The sequence below is a fragment of the Xiphias gladius genome, chromosome 15, assembly GCF_016859285.1.
Source record: "Xiphias gladius isolate SHS-SW01 ecotype Sanya breed wild chromosome 15, ASM1685928v1, whole genome shotgun sequence".
NCBI lineage: Eukaryota > Metazoa > Chordata > Actinopteri > Istiophoriformes > Xiphiidae > Xiphias > Xiphias gladius.
Genome location: NC_053414.1, coordinates 29,876,242 through 29,896,361, shown reverse-complemented (window position 1 = coordinate 29,896,361; position 20,120 = coordinate 29,876,242). Strand labels below are relative to the sequence as shown.

Genomic DNA, 20,120 nt, shown 5'->3' with positions numbered 1-20,120 from the left:
AGATAGTGAAAACAGATGACTTACCGGACTTGCGCTTGGAGCCATAATCCCTGAGGGAGAAACAACACAAGAGGGACATGGTTAGTGACAGCAGATGTCACTCTGTCAACAACAAAGCATACAGTCACTTCATGAGAATTCAGATACTCCTAAATGGCCAAAAACTGGCAACTGAACACACATAAAAACACATGCATGCATCGGCACACTAACAAATGCATGTGTTTGAGGAAGAGAGAGAGACAGTGTGAAGGATGGATATAGAGGGAGGGATGACTTTGGCCAGCTGCCCATACTCCCTGCAACAGACATAAATTAGTCATGTGACTCTAGAATGGCACCAGCATCCTCTTCCTTTACTTGTTCTCCTCCTCCCTCCCTCTTCTCTTCACTCTGTCAGAGAAGAAGGCAACCTCTCCCCGCATTTGAAAGAGGGAGGATCAGTTTAAGTTGCCTTCCTTAATGGATTCTAATGGGATTATGCCACAAGGCTAAGCTAAAGATGGGGGTGACACAGAGTTGTGTGTGAGGTTTGCTGTGCTGAGCGGGCTTCTGCCCTTGACAATAGTAACTTTCGGTCTCAGGCAGTGTGGCATTTGGGTTAAAAAAGATAGAGGGAGGAAGAGATCAGGTAAAGACAGAATGTGCTATTTATAGAAACGCAGGCATGACAATCTGTCCATCGTCACTCCTCATTTTCACTCCCTTTCTTCCTACCTCCTCTCAGTCTTTTTCTCTTGCAGTATGAACAATCACTGTGTCCTTTTCAGTTTTCCCAAGGGCTAATCAAAACCCTCACCTCATATTTAGCCACGTCATCCTGCTGCAGTACAGTTTAAAATCAGACACAGGCAGAGCAATAAGACTAAAGCACAATGCTGTAGTGAAGAGCTGAATCCCACTGAAAGCCTTCTCTCCCATGTGAAATACCCTGTTTTGTTTAAAAATAACCAACAGTAACATCAACCCCCAGACAGCAACAAAGGATATAGAGACCAGAAGGTGTAGTGGTTTCTTGATGAGTGATAACAACATGACTCATTTTCAAGAGGTGTACCAGATTGTAGCTGATGGATGTTGGTACATTTCAGGGTAAGAGAGGGATGCATGTGAGGTAAGTAGGTGTATATAGGCACACGTGTGTTTGTATAAAGTGCCCACAAGCATGTCTGTGGATGTAAATGGTCATCATTGTTCCCCTTAGATTCAGAATCAACAACGCATCTGCAAGAGCATCCTTGATAGGGACAGCTGACCTTGCTGGCCCCTGTGAAACAGCCCATTTCTTTAATGAGGGACTTCTCATCTTGTCAGATATAGTGCAGAGCAAATAGGCCCAGAAGATTATACTGCAGCACCAGGAGAGCAGAAACTGTTCAGGGCAGCATAGCATGTATTCAAGGTAATGCCCTCTCACTGCATGAGGTTAATGAAAACGTCAAGCTAATAAGGAAATACACTGACATGTACGCTGCGGTGAACATGAATACACACAGATACCTGTACACAAGTGCTTGACAAGAAAGTGTAAGGGCAGACGGACAGGACAGCACACATGCATGAGTTAAATCCATGTCTCATTGAACAGCTCCAGTTTTTTTAGTGTCACTATGCTTTTTCTTCCTCTCTTTTTCTCGATCCCTTCATCCCTTCCCCTGTGATCTAATGTATCTGTCTCTTTGTGACTGGCCACAGCAGATGAATAAAGCCTTTATACCAACCTCCCCACCAAGATTACTGTGTGCTAGCAAACTAGAAAATGCTTCATTGTCACCAAAGTGGGACACAGAGAGCGGGACTTGACCCCTTGCCTCATCCCATCCATCTCGAGCCATTCTAGACACATGACTTCTAATACATGTGGAATGGATAATATTCAAGTCAACTGCCTATGACTTTCAGAGAGTTGTGCTGCCGAGTGTCTGGATGTGTCTCAGTGGAAATTATGCTGTGGACAGACCAAGCCTCAGATTTGGCAGGATATTTGCCAGGATGTTTGCCCTTTTTACTCTAGGCTTGTGGCATTACAGATGCCCTAAGGCACAAGGGAATGTTTTACATTTCCAGGGAATGTAAACTGCTGTGTACACATTTCCATTCGCCCAGTCCACTTCTCTTGCCGACTCTAATTTTTTTTTGCTAGCTCTAGCGCAGTGTCAAAAATTAGATAAACTAAGGAATAAAAATAGGTTTAACCTTAAATTTTATTCCAGAGCAAGTCTTACTTTCATGTCACAAAATAAACAGTTATTTTGGAACATAACACAATTAGTTCCTCAGTCATAGAAGCCTATCTTATCAGGAAGACTCCTATTAATTCCCTGTGTTTCTTTTCATTCATTTCATGTCCCAACATAAATTACGACTGTGCATTGAACCTGTAGCTTTCATCTATGTTTTTGTTCGGGTCCACCCCAGTTTAATACTTAAAAGGGCAACAGGCAGTCAGGTCATCTGGTAAAGAGGCTTCCATCACAGCCTTTACAGCAACAAGCAAACAAAGCAGCTAGCACCATTTGACCCTTTATAAACCTGGATGGCCGCCTGATTTACAAACACTACAAAGTGAGGAGAAGGACAAATAGCAATGAAATAATGTAACATTTTATATATTTTTCACTATATTTACTATTTATAATGTTTTTTTTTTTTCAGAGGTTCATAAATGGTACGGAATCTGGCGTGAATAAAGGGAAAAGCCTGCTCAAAGTATATACAGGGATTAAAGCAAAGAAAAAAAAAAAAAAAAAATCTAAATTTGTTTTTCAGGCCAAGTCATATTCCCCATCTACAATTTATGAAACTATTACAGATGAGAGCCCCACATTAGGGCATGTACACACTGTCTGGCTTGTTTTTTCTTCTTTTTTTTGGAAAAAGCAGTTGCCGCACTGCCTTCTTAGAGTTGCCATTATTTTCCACCATGCATTCACTTTCCATAGGATTTCATGTAAAAAAAAAAAAAAAAAGCTTATGCAGCTGAGGAAAAGACCAACAGCCTATACCCACCCTCATCCCTCAACACCTGCTAAACAAGTTAAAAAAAATCATTACATCCTTAGGCTACTTTCTCTTGTTGCACACCAAGCAAAAACAGACCTGGCTGTTTGATTTTTTAGCACAACGAACAAAAGACTTGCCATTCTCCCCTGTTTCACAGAGCCAAGCCCATCTCCATTTATTTTTGACAGCTTTATCAATCTCCGATACATTGGAGCCTTTCATCAATAAAAGCGTGTCCATGCTAGCTAACATGAATCACCTGGTAGCACGATTCCCGAGTCCCATAAAACCCGACTCCCCTCGCTTTTTTTCCCTTCGGATCTAAACTGATCTCATACATGGCCTCCCTGGAATCCAGCTGACTGATTACCGTCGTACTGACAGAAAACTTTAATCTCTGTATATATGCACACGACAGTTAACCAAAATACAAGTAACGCAATGTGTAGAAGGACTGCCTTTCCATCAGCCAAACTGCAAACATAGTTTTAAAATACACACAGAGTGACAATAAAATAGGTATAGGTGTGGGACCTGGAAATGGCTGTTTGTAACTTATCAAGGAGGTGAGGACAGGGGCCAATGAATGAGTTTTGTTTGGTGGAAAACAGCAGCAACATGAAAAGTACTTTGTACTCACTTTCGTGAAGGCCTAAAGCAAAGCTGTGCCATGTTTGATTCTCTGAGGTTAATTGTTTTTGATAAATGATCAGACACAGTCACAAAAGATACAGCTGTTGAAGCCTTTTGTTAATCCTGACACAGAGTGACTGCTAATTGGATCAATAGCATGTGCCTTTACTGTTGTCTTGGACAGCAGGTCAAAGTAAAGTTTAGCTTGTGTCACGTGTGGGTGGATGTTAGCATTAATCATTCACAAAGGGCTTTAGAACAACATGCCTACATGGCATCTAAGCATTAGCCCACTAAAACAGCTCAGGAGGCAAATATTAGTCACTAGCCATTAGCAATGCTAGAAACCAACAGCTAATTATAGTAGCAGCTAATTACAGTAGCAGCTAATTAGCTCCAAAATATATTTTTGAACAAGAACAGACATTATTTCTAATAAAGTAAAAACAAAGAGAGATATTTAGCTTATTAGCTAAGCCGCATTTAACATTACATGAGGACATGCCAGCAGGAGTGCAGCTGGCTATTTTTGGCTTTATTTTTAGAGGTACGGTTTTGGAGGCATCTGCTAAGCATTAGGTGGCAAAGGAGGAGAAGAGTTGGGCAAAATACAGAGAGAAGGTGGGAAGGTGAGGAGGGAGCACAGGAACACAGGGTACAGACTCCATCCAGTGACCCGAGTCACTAAGGCTGAAATCAAACTCCTCCCTCGAGGGCTGAGCAACCAGCTCCGGCTGCCAGCTCTTTTCCTATGTCTCCTAGAGGTGTGGAGAGGAGGAAGCGAGGGGTGAAAGGTGATGTGAAGAATACATAGTGCAGTGGCGGAGAAAAGGGTTTTTTATGTGGCTAGGTGGAATTTCAAGGCCAGGTTTTGCTCCCAGTAAAGAAATGCCACTCTGGTCATAGTGACAGTATGTTTTAGCAGAAGAGTTACCCAGATTTTACGGTTTTTAAATAAACTTCCAGTCTGAAGAACATACAGAATTTCACAGTCTTGAAGTGATCTGCTGCCAGTGAAGTAAGATATTTTCATGCTCACCTCAATATCATCCAAATGAGTTCAAGATCTGTTAAACTAATATGAGCCCTGGTATCCGGAGTGATTAAACTAACATTTATAGACCCGTGACATACAGAAACTGTTTTCCTGTGTTTCAGAAATTAAGTAATACAAACTGCTGAAAAATTATTGCATGGACAGATGATGACTATTCATGCACAAACATGTTCAATTAAAATGTGTATAAATCTGTCAGACATGGTAAAGAAAGGTGTGTATATCCTGAAAAAAAACATCAGCAGATGGGCAAGTGGCAAACATTAGAACACACACACACACACACACACACACTTCGAAACACTTTTCATCACATACTGACATTTCGTCACAGTGTATTCACTGACCACAGCTCCATGAAGCATGAATGCCTTCATGCACTTCTTATCAGTTCCACAGCTCTGAGTTCATTATGTTGATTGTCAAACTAAAACAGATTGAATGAGGAATCTGTTTGATTCAGCCAATCCCTCAAACTCACACAATTACACACATGACAGTGAATAAACCATGCATTTTGTTTTCATGTATTCTTCAAGTGATATCTTCAGCACATAGCAGTTCCGCTGAACTAGGATTATGTAGGCTTTTAAGAGTGAACGGAATGAGGTTGTTAGCTGTATTAAGTTTCTTAAAGAAAATCACTAGCCCTGATTCAATAGTAGATGCTATAGTTTAGTTTCTATCTACATACAGAGAAACCTTGAAAAAAGGAAAACCTAAACAAATCCTAATTTATTTAGGAGCATGAAATTATGATGAAAAAAAATAATTACACTTGTCCTTAATAGGAGCTCCAGGTCAGTGAGTCATCAGTTCCAAGTAGTTTTAGGTGCTTGGACCCTATTATATGTGCTAGCCAGTCTAGTAGTATTATTACTATTAGACTTGTTTGTGGATTACATTCCTTATGTAATCTTTATACAATCTTTCAGAGGCCTAGAATTGTAAAATTAATTTAAGAACTTGTCCATGAAAGCAATGGATTTACTAATTTGAAGTATATGAGTGGGCTGGCAGATAAAGTGCTAATCAATGTGTTCAGTCATGTATTAGCATAATGGCTTCAAGCTAATGACTTTTAATGGCTCCCTGCTAGGCTCACCTGCAAGACCACTAAATAAACACTGAGATTATCACCTTAGTCCCTCTCTCTCCCTTGCTTCGTCCCTGCACCCCACACCCCAGTTCATCCCAAAGCGTCACCAAATCCGGACCTGAGCCCTAACCTTGCCAGCCACAGGCCTACATACTCTAAGCCCCTCAGGAGCCCCAAATTACCCTGATTATATCCCCTGTCTGTTAGGCCTCACGACCATGTCAAGGCTAAAGCCCAGTGTGGGCATTAACACTCCAGATGGTACTTGAGGAATCCATTAAACTCAACACAAACACAAGAGCAGACACACTTATTTAAGTTTTATTATAAACTTGTATTAAGTTTTTATTTCTACACTTGGGAGGAACGCAACTACAGTCCATTTCTCTCTTTGCTACATGCATATCTCTACAACCTTATCTAATCCAAATTCCTTTGTTTATTGGCATAATTGTATTGCTCAGAATAATTCTCAGAATAATAAACATGTTGGAGAGAGACAAACAACATAGAAAATGTGATAATAATGTCACTTTTCTTTATCGATTAGTCTTATAGTTATTTTCTCGAATATTATTGTAATGTATTGTTTAGTCCACGAAATATCAAAAGATAATAACAATGACCGTCACATTTACTCAGAGCCCAAGGTGATTTCTTAATATAGCTTTTTTGGTCTGGCCAACATTCCAAAACCCAAATATATTCAATTGACTATCAAATGGCACAACATGAAAGTGTAAAGCTTGATTAATAATATAAAACATTAATATATTTTTATGTATTACTTTTGCACATTTGATTACGAAATCATCTTAAACATAGATGGTTACACAAACACATTATCACACACTTATTTGTAATTATCCAGAAAACACAAAATCTGTCTTCACCCCATCACCAGGGGTAACTTTGCTTCTTAAGTTATTAGCCCTGTTGAGAGCCCAAAAACTGACCAATCACACGAGTTCATGATTTATCCCAGTAATAATCTGATAATCTTGCAGCATCTCTCTCCTCCAGGCACAAGCCAAGGTCAATCCCTATTGTTATTCATGGAGAGGGTTGTGAGGGGGCATGATGAATGATGATAACATCACCCGTGTTTAACACTACAGTAGCCTATAGGGGCAGTGGCCAATATTTTCATCATGGCTGAAATGCAGTATGCGCATATTAATAGAGAAATTTGTCAACGTTATGGTGTGCAGAGGACAGATTATGTCATTTAGGCTGATAGTTATATGATTGCCTACCACAGACCCAGACAGATAAAACAAATCACGGCCCACGTCCCATGCAAATTGACTCAATAAAAATGCAAGATGCAGGAAAAAATGCTAAGTAAGACAAGAAAAAAAGTATTGTCTCAGAGAAAGGGAAAAGGGATGAGGCGAAAGGGTGGGAGGGGGTGTCTAGGAAGCTTTGGAGGGGTGAGAAATTCCATTCAGTGGAAATACATCTCACACAGGAAGAGAAAGAGGCCAAAATAGACATAAATACAGAAAGAAAGACAGAAAAAGAGTCAGAGAAATGCTTCAGTATGTGACCAGACAGTGGATACAGTTATAGAGAAAGGGAAGCCCTGGGGAGGTTTGTGAGGGAGCAAGAGATTGGACCAGTGGCTGAACTGGATACAGCAGTTAAGGGTGCAGAGAACTCCATTAGTATGTGTCTGTGTTGTGAAGTATGCCACCATGTGGAGAGTTATTGGGAGAGTGGAGTAAGAGATAAGGGAGTTGGGTAGAAATCTGGGATTCCTTATATTTCTCCAGTGAGTTTGATGCACATGCAGTGCATTATCAAAATCATTGGTTCCAAACTCTTTCTGCTTTTTACCCTTTAGGATATAGATTCACATTTTTCAAGTATGTCTTTAAGCAATACTCATATGCCCATACCTATATACGTACATTAAAAGAGTTATTGGTTGCTGTAATTGTTCCTTCTGTCCATATTGGCTGTGAAAGAGATCCCTTCCTAACATGACTCCAATGTAAGTAATTGGGGACAAGATCCACAGTTCTCGTTCTGAATAAAAATGTGTTCCAAAGTTCAGCCAAAGCTAATATGAGCCATCAGCAGTTGAGTTAGAAAAATCAAGTGGGCAAAGTTGTAGTAAATGCAAAAAGCCAATAAGAGCTCCACTGTGAGGACATAGATTCTTGTGTATTTAATAAGATATAGACTCTTTGCTGACGTGCAGTGGAAGGGCAGTAACACAAAAATAGTGATTTTTCCTTGATAGACAATTTTATCTGAATAAACTTTAGATTAGCCACTTTGGATTGATCTCACGACCCCTTCTGGTGGCCCCAACCCAGAGATTGGGAACCATTGGCCCGGAGGCTATGACACCCCAAGAAAGCTGCTCTGTAGAGCAGTCACACTGGGCCGTTTTCGTGTGTTTGAAAGTGCCTAAAATGTCTACATGTGCATGTGTATAAATGTGTACCCACAGTATGTGTTTTGACACATAAAAATCTCCTAAAGCTGCAGTGATAAAGCCTGTCCTTGGATATCAGGATTCAGCACTACAGGAAAGTTTTTGTAGTTTTTTATTCTGCAGGACATTTGAACGCATCAAAAAGAAAACAAAAAGATCAGAGATCCAGCTTAAGGTCAATTCAAAAGACATGAAACATTAACGCTGCTCGGCTTCAAAAAGGAGCAGCTGATTGCACAAGAATGACATCAGCTCAGAGTCCCAGTTACCACTGAGGTGCAGTACTTTGCTCCACAGACAGGGGTCAACATCACTCAAACACAGGCAGAGAGGAGAGGAAACTGTAGCTGAAAGTGGGATTTGCTCAGCGTCTGTGTGTTTTTCTGAGCTTTGATTGATGGGATTGATTCCTGTGCTGCACTGCGAGGCTCATGGCTCCGTTTTCTAATCAGATCATAGTCAGAAAATCCAATCTTACATGGTAGAGTAGAAGTACACTGGCTACTGTCAAGGCATGATTCCTGTAATAGGACTTTATGGAGGGAGTATAACAAATAAGATGTCATAGTTCAATCTGATCATAAAAATGATGCTGAGGTCAAATTGTACACCTTTAACCTAAATGCCAATATACTGCATCCGTTGCCTCATATATTGATCATTGTTAAGTCCTCCATAGCTTGTCAGAGGTATCGAGGGATGGTCAGTGCACTGTTGGCCTTGCACTCCCCTGTTTTGTGACCTCCTTGTCTCCCTAGGGACCTCGCCCGCATTCCTCTTTCCTTCCTCCTTTTCCAAGAAGTGATAAAGTGGACACATTTCATCACCCTGGTCGCTACAGTTGTCCTGGCCTGCCCTATTCATCACTTTCATATACAGCCTTGTCTTCCCTATTACCGTAGAAAGCCCAACCCCACCTTGACAACACTCTGTGAGTAAGTGTGTGAGGAGGAGAGCACAAGTGAGTCAGACACCGCATCGGTTGGGTGGATGAATGAGTGCATCCATGTAAGATGATGGCGAGAAAAAAAACATAGAGCTGAGACAGACGGGAGTTGCACTGAAATAACCTGACAACCAAAAACATGCTGCACACAGCAAGCAAGACCAATTTAGTCCTGAAAAAAAACACACACAACTATTCTCCTGCTGCTGCATCTCTCTGGGTACGAACACAAACATCTTGAAATATAAGTGCATGAAGTGCACAACTGCTCTGTTTTAGACCGGTCGATAAATGCTTGCACATGAGAGCACATACATGTACACATATACACACATAAGGCCTCCCAAAGACCACACGCTCAGCTGACCACTCCTCACCACTTTGACACACTTAAAGTGTTTAACCCCATCGATGCCGGTGCTGTACACTGCTTGTGTTGCGCTGTGCGGTCTCCAATGAGTGCTATTGATCCTAATTGTGAGGGGAACGGAGCGGCTTATCCATTAAGGTTGAGCAAGTCTGTCGGCTGTCTCCTACTCACAGCAGACGGAGTGGAATGGACAGATGACTGGGAGGAGAAAGATGGAGGTGGGAGGCTAGGAGGGAGGAGTAGAGTGGGAGGAATGCTTCATAACTTATGTACAATGGAGAGGACAGGATGGGGACAAGGACGTAGCCTTATTTATGCAGCACCTTTCAAGAGCAGAATGTCACTGAGCATTTCACAATGAAAAACAAGGCAACATACTGTATATAAAATACAGACTTAAGAAGAGTAATAACACCATATAAATAGAGAAAAATAGAAATAAAGAAAAAGAAATAATGGCACAAAGCCAAGTCTAAACAGGTTAGTCTTGACAGTATCTTATGTTTAAAGAGAGTGAGTGCCAAAGTTTAGGAGCCACAAGCTTAAAAGAGTTTCTTTTAGTTTTAAGCTTGGATTGAGAAACAACCAATAAACCCTGATCAGAGGACCTTAGAAACCTGCTGGTGATGTAAGGCTGTCTCTAATGTAGGCAGGTACCTGATCACATGGAGCTCCATAACTAATCACAGGAACCTTGAACTGAATCCTGAATTTGACATGCCACCTGAGAGCTTTTCAAGTCAAAAGCTTTGCACCAGCAATTTGGTCCACTTCTAAGGAATCCAGGGATTTTTTTTACTGAGACAGGTGAAGAGTATTAGAATAGTCAAGACGGGATGAAATAAAAATGTGAATAATCATCTCCATCTCTTGAGACACAAAGAGACTTTTTCTAATATTTCTGAACTAGAAAACACAGGTATGAATCACAAACTTAACACGGTCAAGAGTCAGTTTCTGATCCATATTACAACTTTTGTGGAGAAGATTTACAAGAGGATAGAGAGCCTAGACTATCCATTACCTTAGGGTCAAGGCAAGCTGAACCTTCTGTTTTGTCAGCATTAAACTTTTGTTACATTTCGAGGCTTATACTGTACTGAAGCCTATACTGTAAAGACAACAGAAAACAGAATAGGTCCCTGCACAAAACATTGGGGCACAACACCAGAGACTTTCAGATGAGGATGCTTAGTTACCAGCAGCAATTAAGAAACTCCTAACTCAGAGAGATAGTTGGAGAACTACTCCAGGGCTTAATCACACACTGCCTAAAGCGTTGATCATACTGTACGTGCTTCTATACATACTACAGTCGGGAGTATACATACATAGACACATTCCATATACAGTATGTGCACTAGAAAACATGATAGCGACACCCTGAGAGCAAGAAGAACAGTTCTTTTGTTTCTTACATTTGACTGAGCAATGTGAAAAAGAAAAAAAAAGAAAAAACACAGCTTAACGAGAGTGGGACCTACAATGCACGAAACAAGCAGCCAGGTTACTTTTCTGGCTGCACGGTCTCGAATTTTGGGCTGCAGATTGACGTCCACATGCAGAGGACAAAATTTATTTCACACAGACTTCAACCACTTTTTCAGTGGTTGATTAGTAGGTTAAGAAAAGGAAAAATAGAAGAATAGAAGAAGAGAAATAAAAGATTTTTCTACTCTGTTACTTGTTCACATTGTGGGAAACACAATCAAGTCACCAAAGGTCTTTGCATTTCTCAATGTAGACAATCAGCAAAATGAGAATATTTAACCACAGCTGGATTGTTTACACTTATCAGCAGCTTTCCACACGTTCTTGTTCTGCTCTCAGGAACTGCGGTTCAAAGTGGATGAGAATTTGATGCTATTCAACTGCTTCCTAATTAGGGCTTGCTAGCAAATTATTTCAACTCATCAAATTGATGTCCTATTATAAAGGGTAAGAGGAAAAGCGGGAACCAAGATAAATTCGTACTTTGACTGTTGAGAATATGCAGAGATTATCAGCACATTTTGGCAGCCGGTCATAGATTTTAAGAAGTTTCACAAGTAGCTAGAATGCCTGCAGAGTGAAAAGGAAAGCAGAGCATGAGGCACTTGGGATGTCTGTAAAGTGTTTCCGGTAGTGTTAGTAGCTACTACTTTTTAACAGGAGTACTATGTTAAGATACTAACTTTATGGGGAATCATTCTTCTAATGTTTCGTTTTACTTCAGTTACCCTTGACTTCAAATACCATCTGTCACATTTTTTACTCTTCAATGTTTTTCATATTTGTGACAAACATCAATGGTAATTTTACTGTCTGTTTACGTTGTTATTTTTTGAAAGAACAATAAAGTTGTTCAAAGTTGTTCAGAAGAATTAAATATTAAGTTCATTTTTGTGATTTTGAAAAACAGTCCCAGCTCAAATTCCACCTTATAGCATTTTCTGGTGCTTTCAGCCATGTCACCCACTGTTCATCAGAGGATGGAGTTTTGCATGGAGATGGAGCAGTTGACATGCAAGCTCAGTATCGGTTAATATTTCGCTCATAGCACTTTCTAGACTTCTTGTCCCTGTTGGGTCAAAGTGTGCTTAACCCTGCTCCATTTACCGATGAAGACTTTGTGCTACATGCAAAAGCTACTGAGTGGACAATGAATTGGCATTGTTTTATCAAAACAGTTGTGTTTACTTTCAGTGTTTCTCACCAAAATAAATTATGCCTAATGCAAAAAACACTCCTATGAACAGATTCATGCTTAAATTCTTAAACTTGCAAAATTAATTTTCAGTTCACCGTATCATCATCATCTCATGGCTTGCCAATTTACTTAGAGGTTCAACATTTTTTTAATGGTTTTATTGGCATATTTTAGCAGGGCAATTTTACAATTCAGTAATTGCTATAGCAACTTATACATATGAAACATCTACTATAAGCAATTCAGGAAACGTCTTCTTATCTTAAGTTGGTACTGACCAATGCTTTCACTGGTTGAAATGACAAATGTTGCCAGTGGTAGACTTTATCTGCTGTATCTGAATAAAATTAATTACAAAAGAAACTTGCCAAAAGGCGAAAATGAACCTGCGCTGTTGTCTGCTTAATGTGCTCACTTCAAACTGGTGTCCGTACTCAGCCAAAGATCATTTGCGAGGTAAAAGTAGCAACACTCTGTAACATTCCTCTGTGATCATGAGTGAACTGTGTGTTTTTGTAGTTTAACAAGGCCGACAGAGTGGTGATTCTTCTGTAGTAAAACGTGTAACTGTATAACATCGGAATCAGGAGTTGGAATCAACCAATTAAACTTTCATATCATATCAATAATCTAAACATAGGCACTTAATAGTTCTGAATCAGGACGTCCAGTATTTCAATCAAGTAGTTCATGAAAAATAAGGCATAAAAAAGTAAGTTGGCTACACTAGTTATTTCAATGCGTCAGATACATATTTAATGACCATTTCATATCTTTTCCTGCTGATCTCATTTTCAGGTTGTAGCTACAGGTTTTCAATGTTAATAAGGCAACGAATCCAGCCTGCAGTGTTTTCTGCCTTCTCAAAGTACAGATCCGAACTTATATTTAAAATTAAAAATAACTTAAAATAAATTAGGTTACAGATATTGAAAGCTGAACCCAAGTGGAATCAATGAGCAATTAGAAAAGGATTCAGATTCAGCAAATGAGTTTGATTCTGGATGCAGATAATCAGGGCTCACGATTAGCAGATAATATGAAATTACTCACATCAATTTTGGAGGTTAAAAACATTTGATCAGAGCATCCCTATAATTCACAATGTTCTGCATAACACCACACATATAAAACATAAAGACCAAACAGAGGACATGTTGGGTAAAGAGTCAATGTGATACCCTTTTGAATGGATGAACTGATAGGACACACATGCACACACACACTCCACCACACATACAAACCATGATAGATCAATGTTATTCTTCAACAGTTCATCCTTCTCAGGGTTTCAAATCATTTTCTCCCTCCACAGCACTTAGGACACACACGTGTACTTGCACACAAGCATTAAAAAACCCACACGACTTTAAATCAATGGCCAATCTTATTCCTGAACACACTCCCCCATGATTCATTTTCATTTAGCAGATGCATTATGGGAAGGGAACAAAAAGAACCCATCCAATTTAGACGTGACACAAGTCAAGTCCTCTGGATCATGATGTCTTGCTAACCATTAACTGAGCAGTATTTTTCTTTTTTTAAAGAGAGTGGGTAGTTCACTCCCTTGAGTATTTTCTACTTTTATTAAGACAGAGTGAAAGCCTTCAGGGCTACAGAGAAGCCAGGAGAGGTTCTGGTTCCATTTGATCTGAAGCTGACTAGAGTACTGCACTTCCTCAAGCCGAGATCTCCACAACTACACCACACACTGGGTGCAAACAGCAGTAGTGTTTTCAATTTGTCTTTTAATGACTGTTAGAAAAGCCTTCTCTCAGGGACAAAAAGCTGAATATTGTCATTGGATGTTTCTTGCTGAGCTCACTTGTCTTTGTTTGTTTGCCAATTAAAGCCGCATCAGACTATACAATATCATCCCAAAAATGGCCCAATACAACAGACTTGGCAAGTCTGGAACAAAAATGAGGAATGGGCAAAAGAATCTGTTATTTTATCCTGTGTAGTATTTCATAGTCTGACATGTCTTAGCCATGTCACAGTACGATCATCAACTTTTTTTTCCAACTGATGTACCTGCAGCTTGGGCAAGGATTTCGCCCCTTTGGAGCTATTCTGGTTGTCTCATCAGCTTTGAAAACTTGCGTATCAATCTACTAACTGCCAATGGTATATTCTGCAGCTGTCAAATGATACTATCTTGTAATCGGCCTAATATGACTCAACTGTGTTGCAGAATTTCTAATTGCAGTGGTGGTAGAATCAGATCTGTGTGCAGCATGGGCAAGGTGCCGTGTTGCCCAATCACATACATACAAGTGTGCATTACCGGTGGATCACTTAGTAACACGAGCACTGTACTTCTGCTGTTTACCTCAAGATTGTCCCAACGAAAGATAAAACAGTTGCCACCATGATAACTTTCCAGAGTTGTAAAATCCTGTCTGTGAGTATTACAAACCACTGTGCTGTGTTTTGGCATCAAAAAAGCTTTTAAACACATTAATCTGTTCCTTCATCTGGACTTTCCAGATTGTATTTCATTGCCTTACCAGCATATGAAACAACATGCCCCAACAAACGCACCCACTGTTCTGTTTAAAGCAGGCCTTTTTTCGTTGTGAACACAGCCTAAGGGTCAGGATATCTTTACCGCTACTGTAGCGATTTTGACTTTTTTCAATCTGAAAGTATAAATACCACAATGTGGACATTACAAGTAAAAGTCATGCATTCAAAATTTTACTTTCACAAAAAGTACATCAGATTGTACTTAAGTACAGTAGTTCACTGTATTTTCACCACTGTCTAATTTTGAGGCCATGTAGCAAACTTCTTTAATGGTATCCTTGAATGTGCTTTGTCTATAGTGAATTTCTATATCATTCAAAGTCCTGTTTAAATATCAATTCAGTAGATAAAATTAAAGTGTTTTAAATGACTGCACCACTGTGTGTATCACAGATGGGGAATAACAAAATGTGGACTGGTGAAGGCAGTGTGTAGACACTTTATCAATGCTCCTCATGTATGGTTTCACCCCCCACAACTCTTGACAAGAAGATTAATGCCATTTCTTTAGGCACCAGAATAAACTGGCATATACAGGACAAGGAGAGAGAGAGTGGACGAGAGATAGAAAGATGTTCATAGAAAGAAAAAAAAGACTGAAAAAGATGTATGGAAAAGTGCATAAGTCAAATTCACAGCTGTACATGGAAAAGATGGAACGCTGTATGGACAGTTAAGGAAACCTAACTTGATCAAAGGATGACTGCGTTGGCGGTGGTGTGTGTAACCTTGAGCTGCCACGTCAATTAAACATACTTAAATTAATGAGGCTGAGTGAGATACAAAGAATTAGAGGGGGAAGAAGAGAGGGGGAGTTACTCTAATACGCTGTGCTGAAAAACACTGGCAGGCAGAGGTCACTAATTCCTGCCTGCTTCGCTTCTTTCCTCTCATCCAAGAGAGAAAGGCAAGGACAAAACTCTCAACTACAGATTGAGAGGAAAGGAGTGGATAGGCGAGGAGTAATTAAAATACAAAAAAAGACATAGCCTGGGTCTAACAAGACTACTCAGTTGCAGTGCCTCAGGTGCAGCTATCTCGGTGCATACAGGAACACATTACAAATGAATAGTGCGATACTGGCATTTGAGGTTTGAGAGGAGAGTGTGTTCTCTAATTAAAAACTACCCAAAGGGGCTATCTCCTGCTATGAAACAAGTCATTCTCCTCCTCCCACTCTCACATCCGTCAACTCCTCTCTCTGCCCCCCTCCTCCTGGCCTGGTAGGAGGTTTTAACGAACTCAGAGAGAAAGAGCTGATTTGGGAATAGACCAGAAATTGAGAACAGAGAGAGATAATGAGCTTAGCCACGGTACAATCATGCAGTATTTTTGGGACTTGGTCTGAAACAATAACATGCAAAAGAGGCTGACATTTAGAAGATGATGCACAGGTGTTCAGGCATTTGTGCTTGGTGTACCAACAACAGCTGGGCTATTGTAGCTAACATCATAAATCCACAAATTGATTTAATTCATTGTGAACATCGTGTTTGCATCTTGTGCACGTAATTAGTGTGAGAAAGTTTACAAAACTATATGTATGCGTGTGCATTTATTTGTGAATTCAGAAGTATCTGTCAGGTTGTAAGCAAAAGGAAACACACAATCATTACTGTGGTGGCATCTCACCTGCAAACCTGTGCAATAATGAGGTAATTTATGTGAACAATTTACATAATCAGTGGATTTGTATAGCTTTTGCCACAAATCATGTCTAGGAGATTCTGCAGAACCAGCTACATGTGATATAATGACCATCGTGGAGTGGAACTATGGTTATATATACCTATCTAAAAAACCTTTGCCACAAAATTTAGTCCAGTATTTCATTGAAAACTCTTCATCAGCAAATAATCAAAATGAGCTTATGGTGCTGTGTGAGCTGCTCAAACAATAAGCTTCACCTTTGGAAAAAACAGTGCAAAATCCATTAGCCTGTGCACCATGAAGTCATTTTGATTTTAATTCATCTTAAAGAAATCCTAATACAAGGGCAGATGGAAAATGGAAGAAGAAAAAAATCATGGATTACAATGATTTCAAAAATTTATAATCACAAGTTAGCAAAATTCTGAAAAGTTGTATCGGCTAGGGCTGAAAGTAAGACAACGTAACTTGTTGAATAGCGGCTACAAGTCGTAAAGTGCAGGATAGTAGCACACTGAATTTCCTTTAATTTCTGACTATTATCTAGGTTCAGTTGCTTCAAGGATTTCACCATTAGGCGACCTGAATGGGAGTGAGTGGAATGGGACCATAAGCAGACAACATCAATTGTGAGTGTTTGCTGTTTTATTTTGATAATAGAATCCTTGAAATGTTTATCTATGACATGCTAAAACATAGTGTAACAGTAGCAAAGGTAGAGAATAGTTTTCTAAAAATCAGCAAACTGATATTGTCAGTTAATGTGCACAGCAATACCTATCTGAGGTCTCCTAATGTTCGCTAGCATTAGCCGAAACTTTTTGTTTATAAGAGGAAGATTATGTTATTTTGTCTTTCATAAGTTACAAGACATACATCGGGCTTTAATCACTCACAGCACTTTCAAGTCCATCCTCTGTACGTCAGATAAAAGGAGTAACATAAATGCTATTTTTTCCCAAAGGTGATGTCAAAAACAATTTCAGACTAGCTTTTTGGGAGGGAGCAACACCCACATTCACATAAGCTACCATTATCTGTTGGACGGGGTGATTACCAACCATCTACATTTAAGTAAAAATGGGTTCAGTTCGACTCTGCCACCAAAGTAAAGATGGTAGCACTAAAGGAAAGCAACACATAAATCACCAATAAGATGCATCTGTACACACAGTATGTTTACATGTGTTTGATGTTTGTATGTTCACCGTGTACAGAATGTGACACTCACTCCACTGGGGGACTGATGTCCTCAGCTTTTGTCTCAAAGAAGCGCAGCACCTCCTCACTCTGAGAAATCTGAGGGGGTAGTCTCACCAGCGCCTACAGAGAGAAACAGAAAGAAAATGGTGGGTACAGGTAACAGGCTATAATTGAAATTATTCTCTCAGTGAAATGGGGCACCCTGGTGAACATGTTTAATTTTCAAGCATTTTAAAGCTACACTAAAACATATATTTAGATGACATATAAACAAAAATGACATATATACAAATATATATTAGAATTATCATCAGACTCTGCCGTTGCTCTTAACTATGGTCAGTGTTTTAGCATGTTTTATCTAATTGTTTTGAGCAACTAGCCAGTGAGGAAACTTTAATAATTAGCTGCTAAAAAGCCAGATATTTTCTCAGAAGTTATTGGTTTACAAAAAAGTATTAAAATGTCTGAACAATTGTGGTAAGAAACATGACTCCAAATGAATGTTAATATTTCTCTGCGTCTGTTGGATGTGTAAAAAGGCAACTGTATAAGGTGATAATATGTCAGTAATGTGTTCAAAGCTTGTTCCACTGCCCCAAGAAGCTGCTAGTGAAGCTTTAAAGATTTTTGGTTGGACCACAACACAGGGGCCAGCCCTATAAACCCAAACATCTGTCGCTGACTGGCTGACTGACCGACTGACTGACTGAGTGATGAAGTTAAACCATTGGTTGGCTGGCAGAGTGTTGGAGTTTTTCCATCGGAACTTTTAGAATGAACTGGCGTAAACAGTTTCTATTACGTAATCAGAGGGGCAGTGTTTACAACTTAGCACCTTTGTCTCTAGATTTATCAACTTTTCAGACCGCTCTAGCTACTTTTTTTCTAATAAGTACCTAGCAACAAATCTAGCGACTTTCTGGACAAACCTTAGCTACTTTCTGTAGGAGAGAGTCGCCAGTATTGCCCTGCAAGCGCGAGGTCAGGCTTTCCCTCCGCAGGCACACTCCTCTATGTGTCTCATTTAATTGACCGCATGGAAGCTGACACAGACGTGAATGACCTAACTTTCTCTCTGAGTAATCATTTTACAAGTGAATATAGCCGAAATCACAGCACAGCGATTGTCTTTAACTTGTGTGTATGGCGATTTTGTCAGACAACCTCGCAGTTCTAAAATCAGGATTTTAGCAGTGCAGAGCAACAGCTTAAAAATGGCTTGGAAGTGACTGCTGGTTAACATGTAGTCTTAATGGGCCGTGTTTCAGTCACTATTTTACACTTGTTCCATTGTCTGACACCAGAAACAAAAACATGTAGATGAGAACAGTTTTATTGGGAATTGGGCTTTATTAAATTACTGTATACATGAGCACAGAGAGTGAGAGAGACGCAAACAGATAAAGGGCCGAAACCTGCTGATACTTGGAAGAATGCAAATACGATGCGTTTACAGCGGTTTCACAACAGTTTTCTTGAAATTTGTTAGTTTTTTTCTTCTTTTGGCTCTTTTGGAAAATACAGCTCTGGAAAAAATTAAGAGACCACTGCAAAGTTTTCAATTTTCAGCATCTCTACATGTATGACAGCCATTCCATTCCAGTGTCTGTTGAATTCCAACACAAGCACACCTCATTATACTTAATGAGGTACTGATTAGGTGATCACCTGAACCAAATCTTATTTAATGAGGAAAAGTATAAAAACCACCGCTGTGGTCATCACTATCCTCTTGCAAAAGGACCAGCTGGATGGCAAAAACATTGCTAGTAGTACCTCAAAAGTAATTGAAATCAAAAAATAACTAATGACCATGCCAAAAGAAAAGTTAAAAAGAAAAGTTTTGAGTGAGGAAAAGAAGGGTTCAATTCTGGCTTTACTGGCAGAGGGATAAAGTGAGCGTCAGGTTGGTTCCATCCTAAAAATTTCTAAGACGGCGGTTCATAAGAACAAGGTCAAGGAAACGACGAAACGACGAAACGACTCTCCACTGACTGGGATGACCATCAACTCATTCGAATGTCACTCAGCAACCATAGCATAACATCAAGTGACCTACAAAAAGAATGGCAAATGGCAGCTGGGGTGAAGTGCACAGCGAGAACGGTTCGAAACAGGCTCCTAGGGGTGGGGTACAAGTCGTGTAAAGATAGAGCCCTTCATCAATGAGAAGCAAAGAAGAGCCAGGCTGAGGTTTGCAGAAGACCATAAGGATTGGACCATAGAGGACTGGAGTAAGGTCATCTTCTCTGAGTCCATTTTTCAGCTTTGCCCAACACCTAGTTGTCTAATGGTTAGACGGAGACCTAGAGAGGCCTACAAGCCACAGTGTCTCGCACCCACTGCGAAATTTGGTGCTGGGGGTGCTTCAGCAAGGCTGGAATCCGGCAGATGCATCTTTGTGAAGGACGCATGAATCAAGCCACATACAAAATTATCCTGGAAGAAAACTTGCTTCCTTCTGCTCTGACAATGTTGCCCAACTCTGA

General features: G+C 39.9%; 1 protein-coding gene across 2 annotated transcripts in view; it reads right to left on the bottom strand.

Annotated features, from left to right (window-relative positions):
- Positions 1-20,120, bottom strand: part of sh3pxd2aa (SH3 and PX domains 2Aa) — a 100,165-nt gene that overhangs the window by 46,103 nt on the left and 33,942 nt on the right. For both annotated transcript variants that reach the window (XM_040147486.1, XM_040147487.1), the window contains exons 5-6: positions 17,657-17,748; positions 25-50 (exon numbers count right to left, since the gene is read on the bottom strand). In XM_040147486.1, coding sequence (XP_040003420.1) covers positions 25-50; positions 17,657-17,748 — 118 coding nt within the window. The remainder of the gene's footprint in view (positions 1-24; positions 51-17,656; positions 17,749-20,120) is intronic.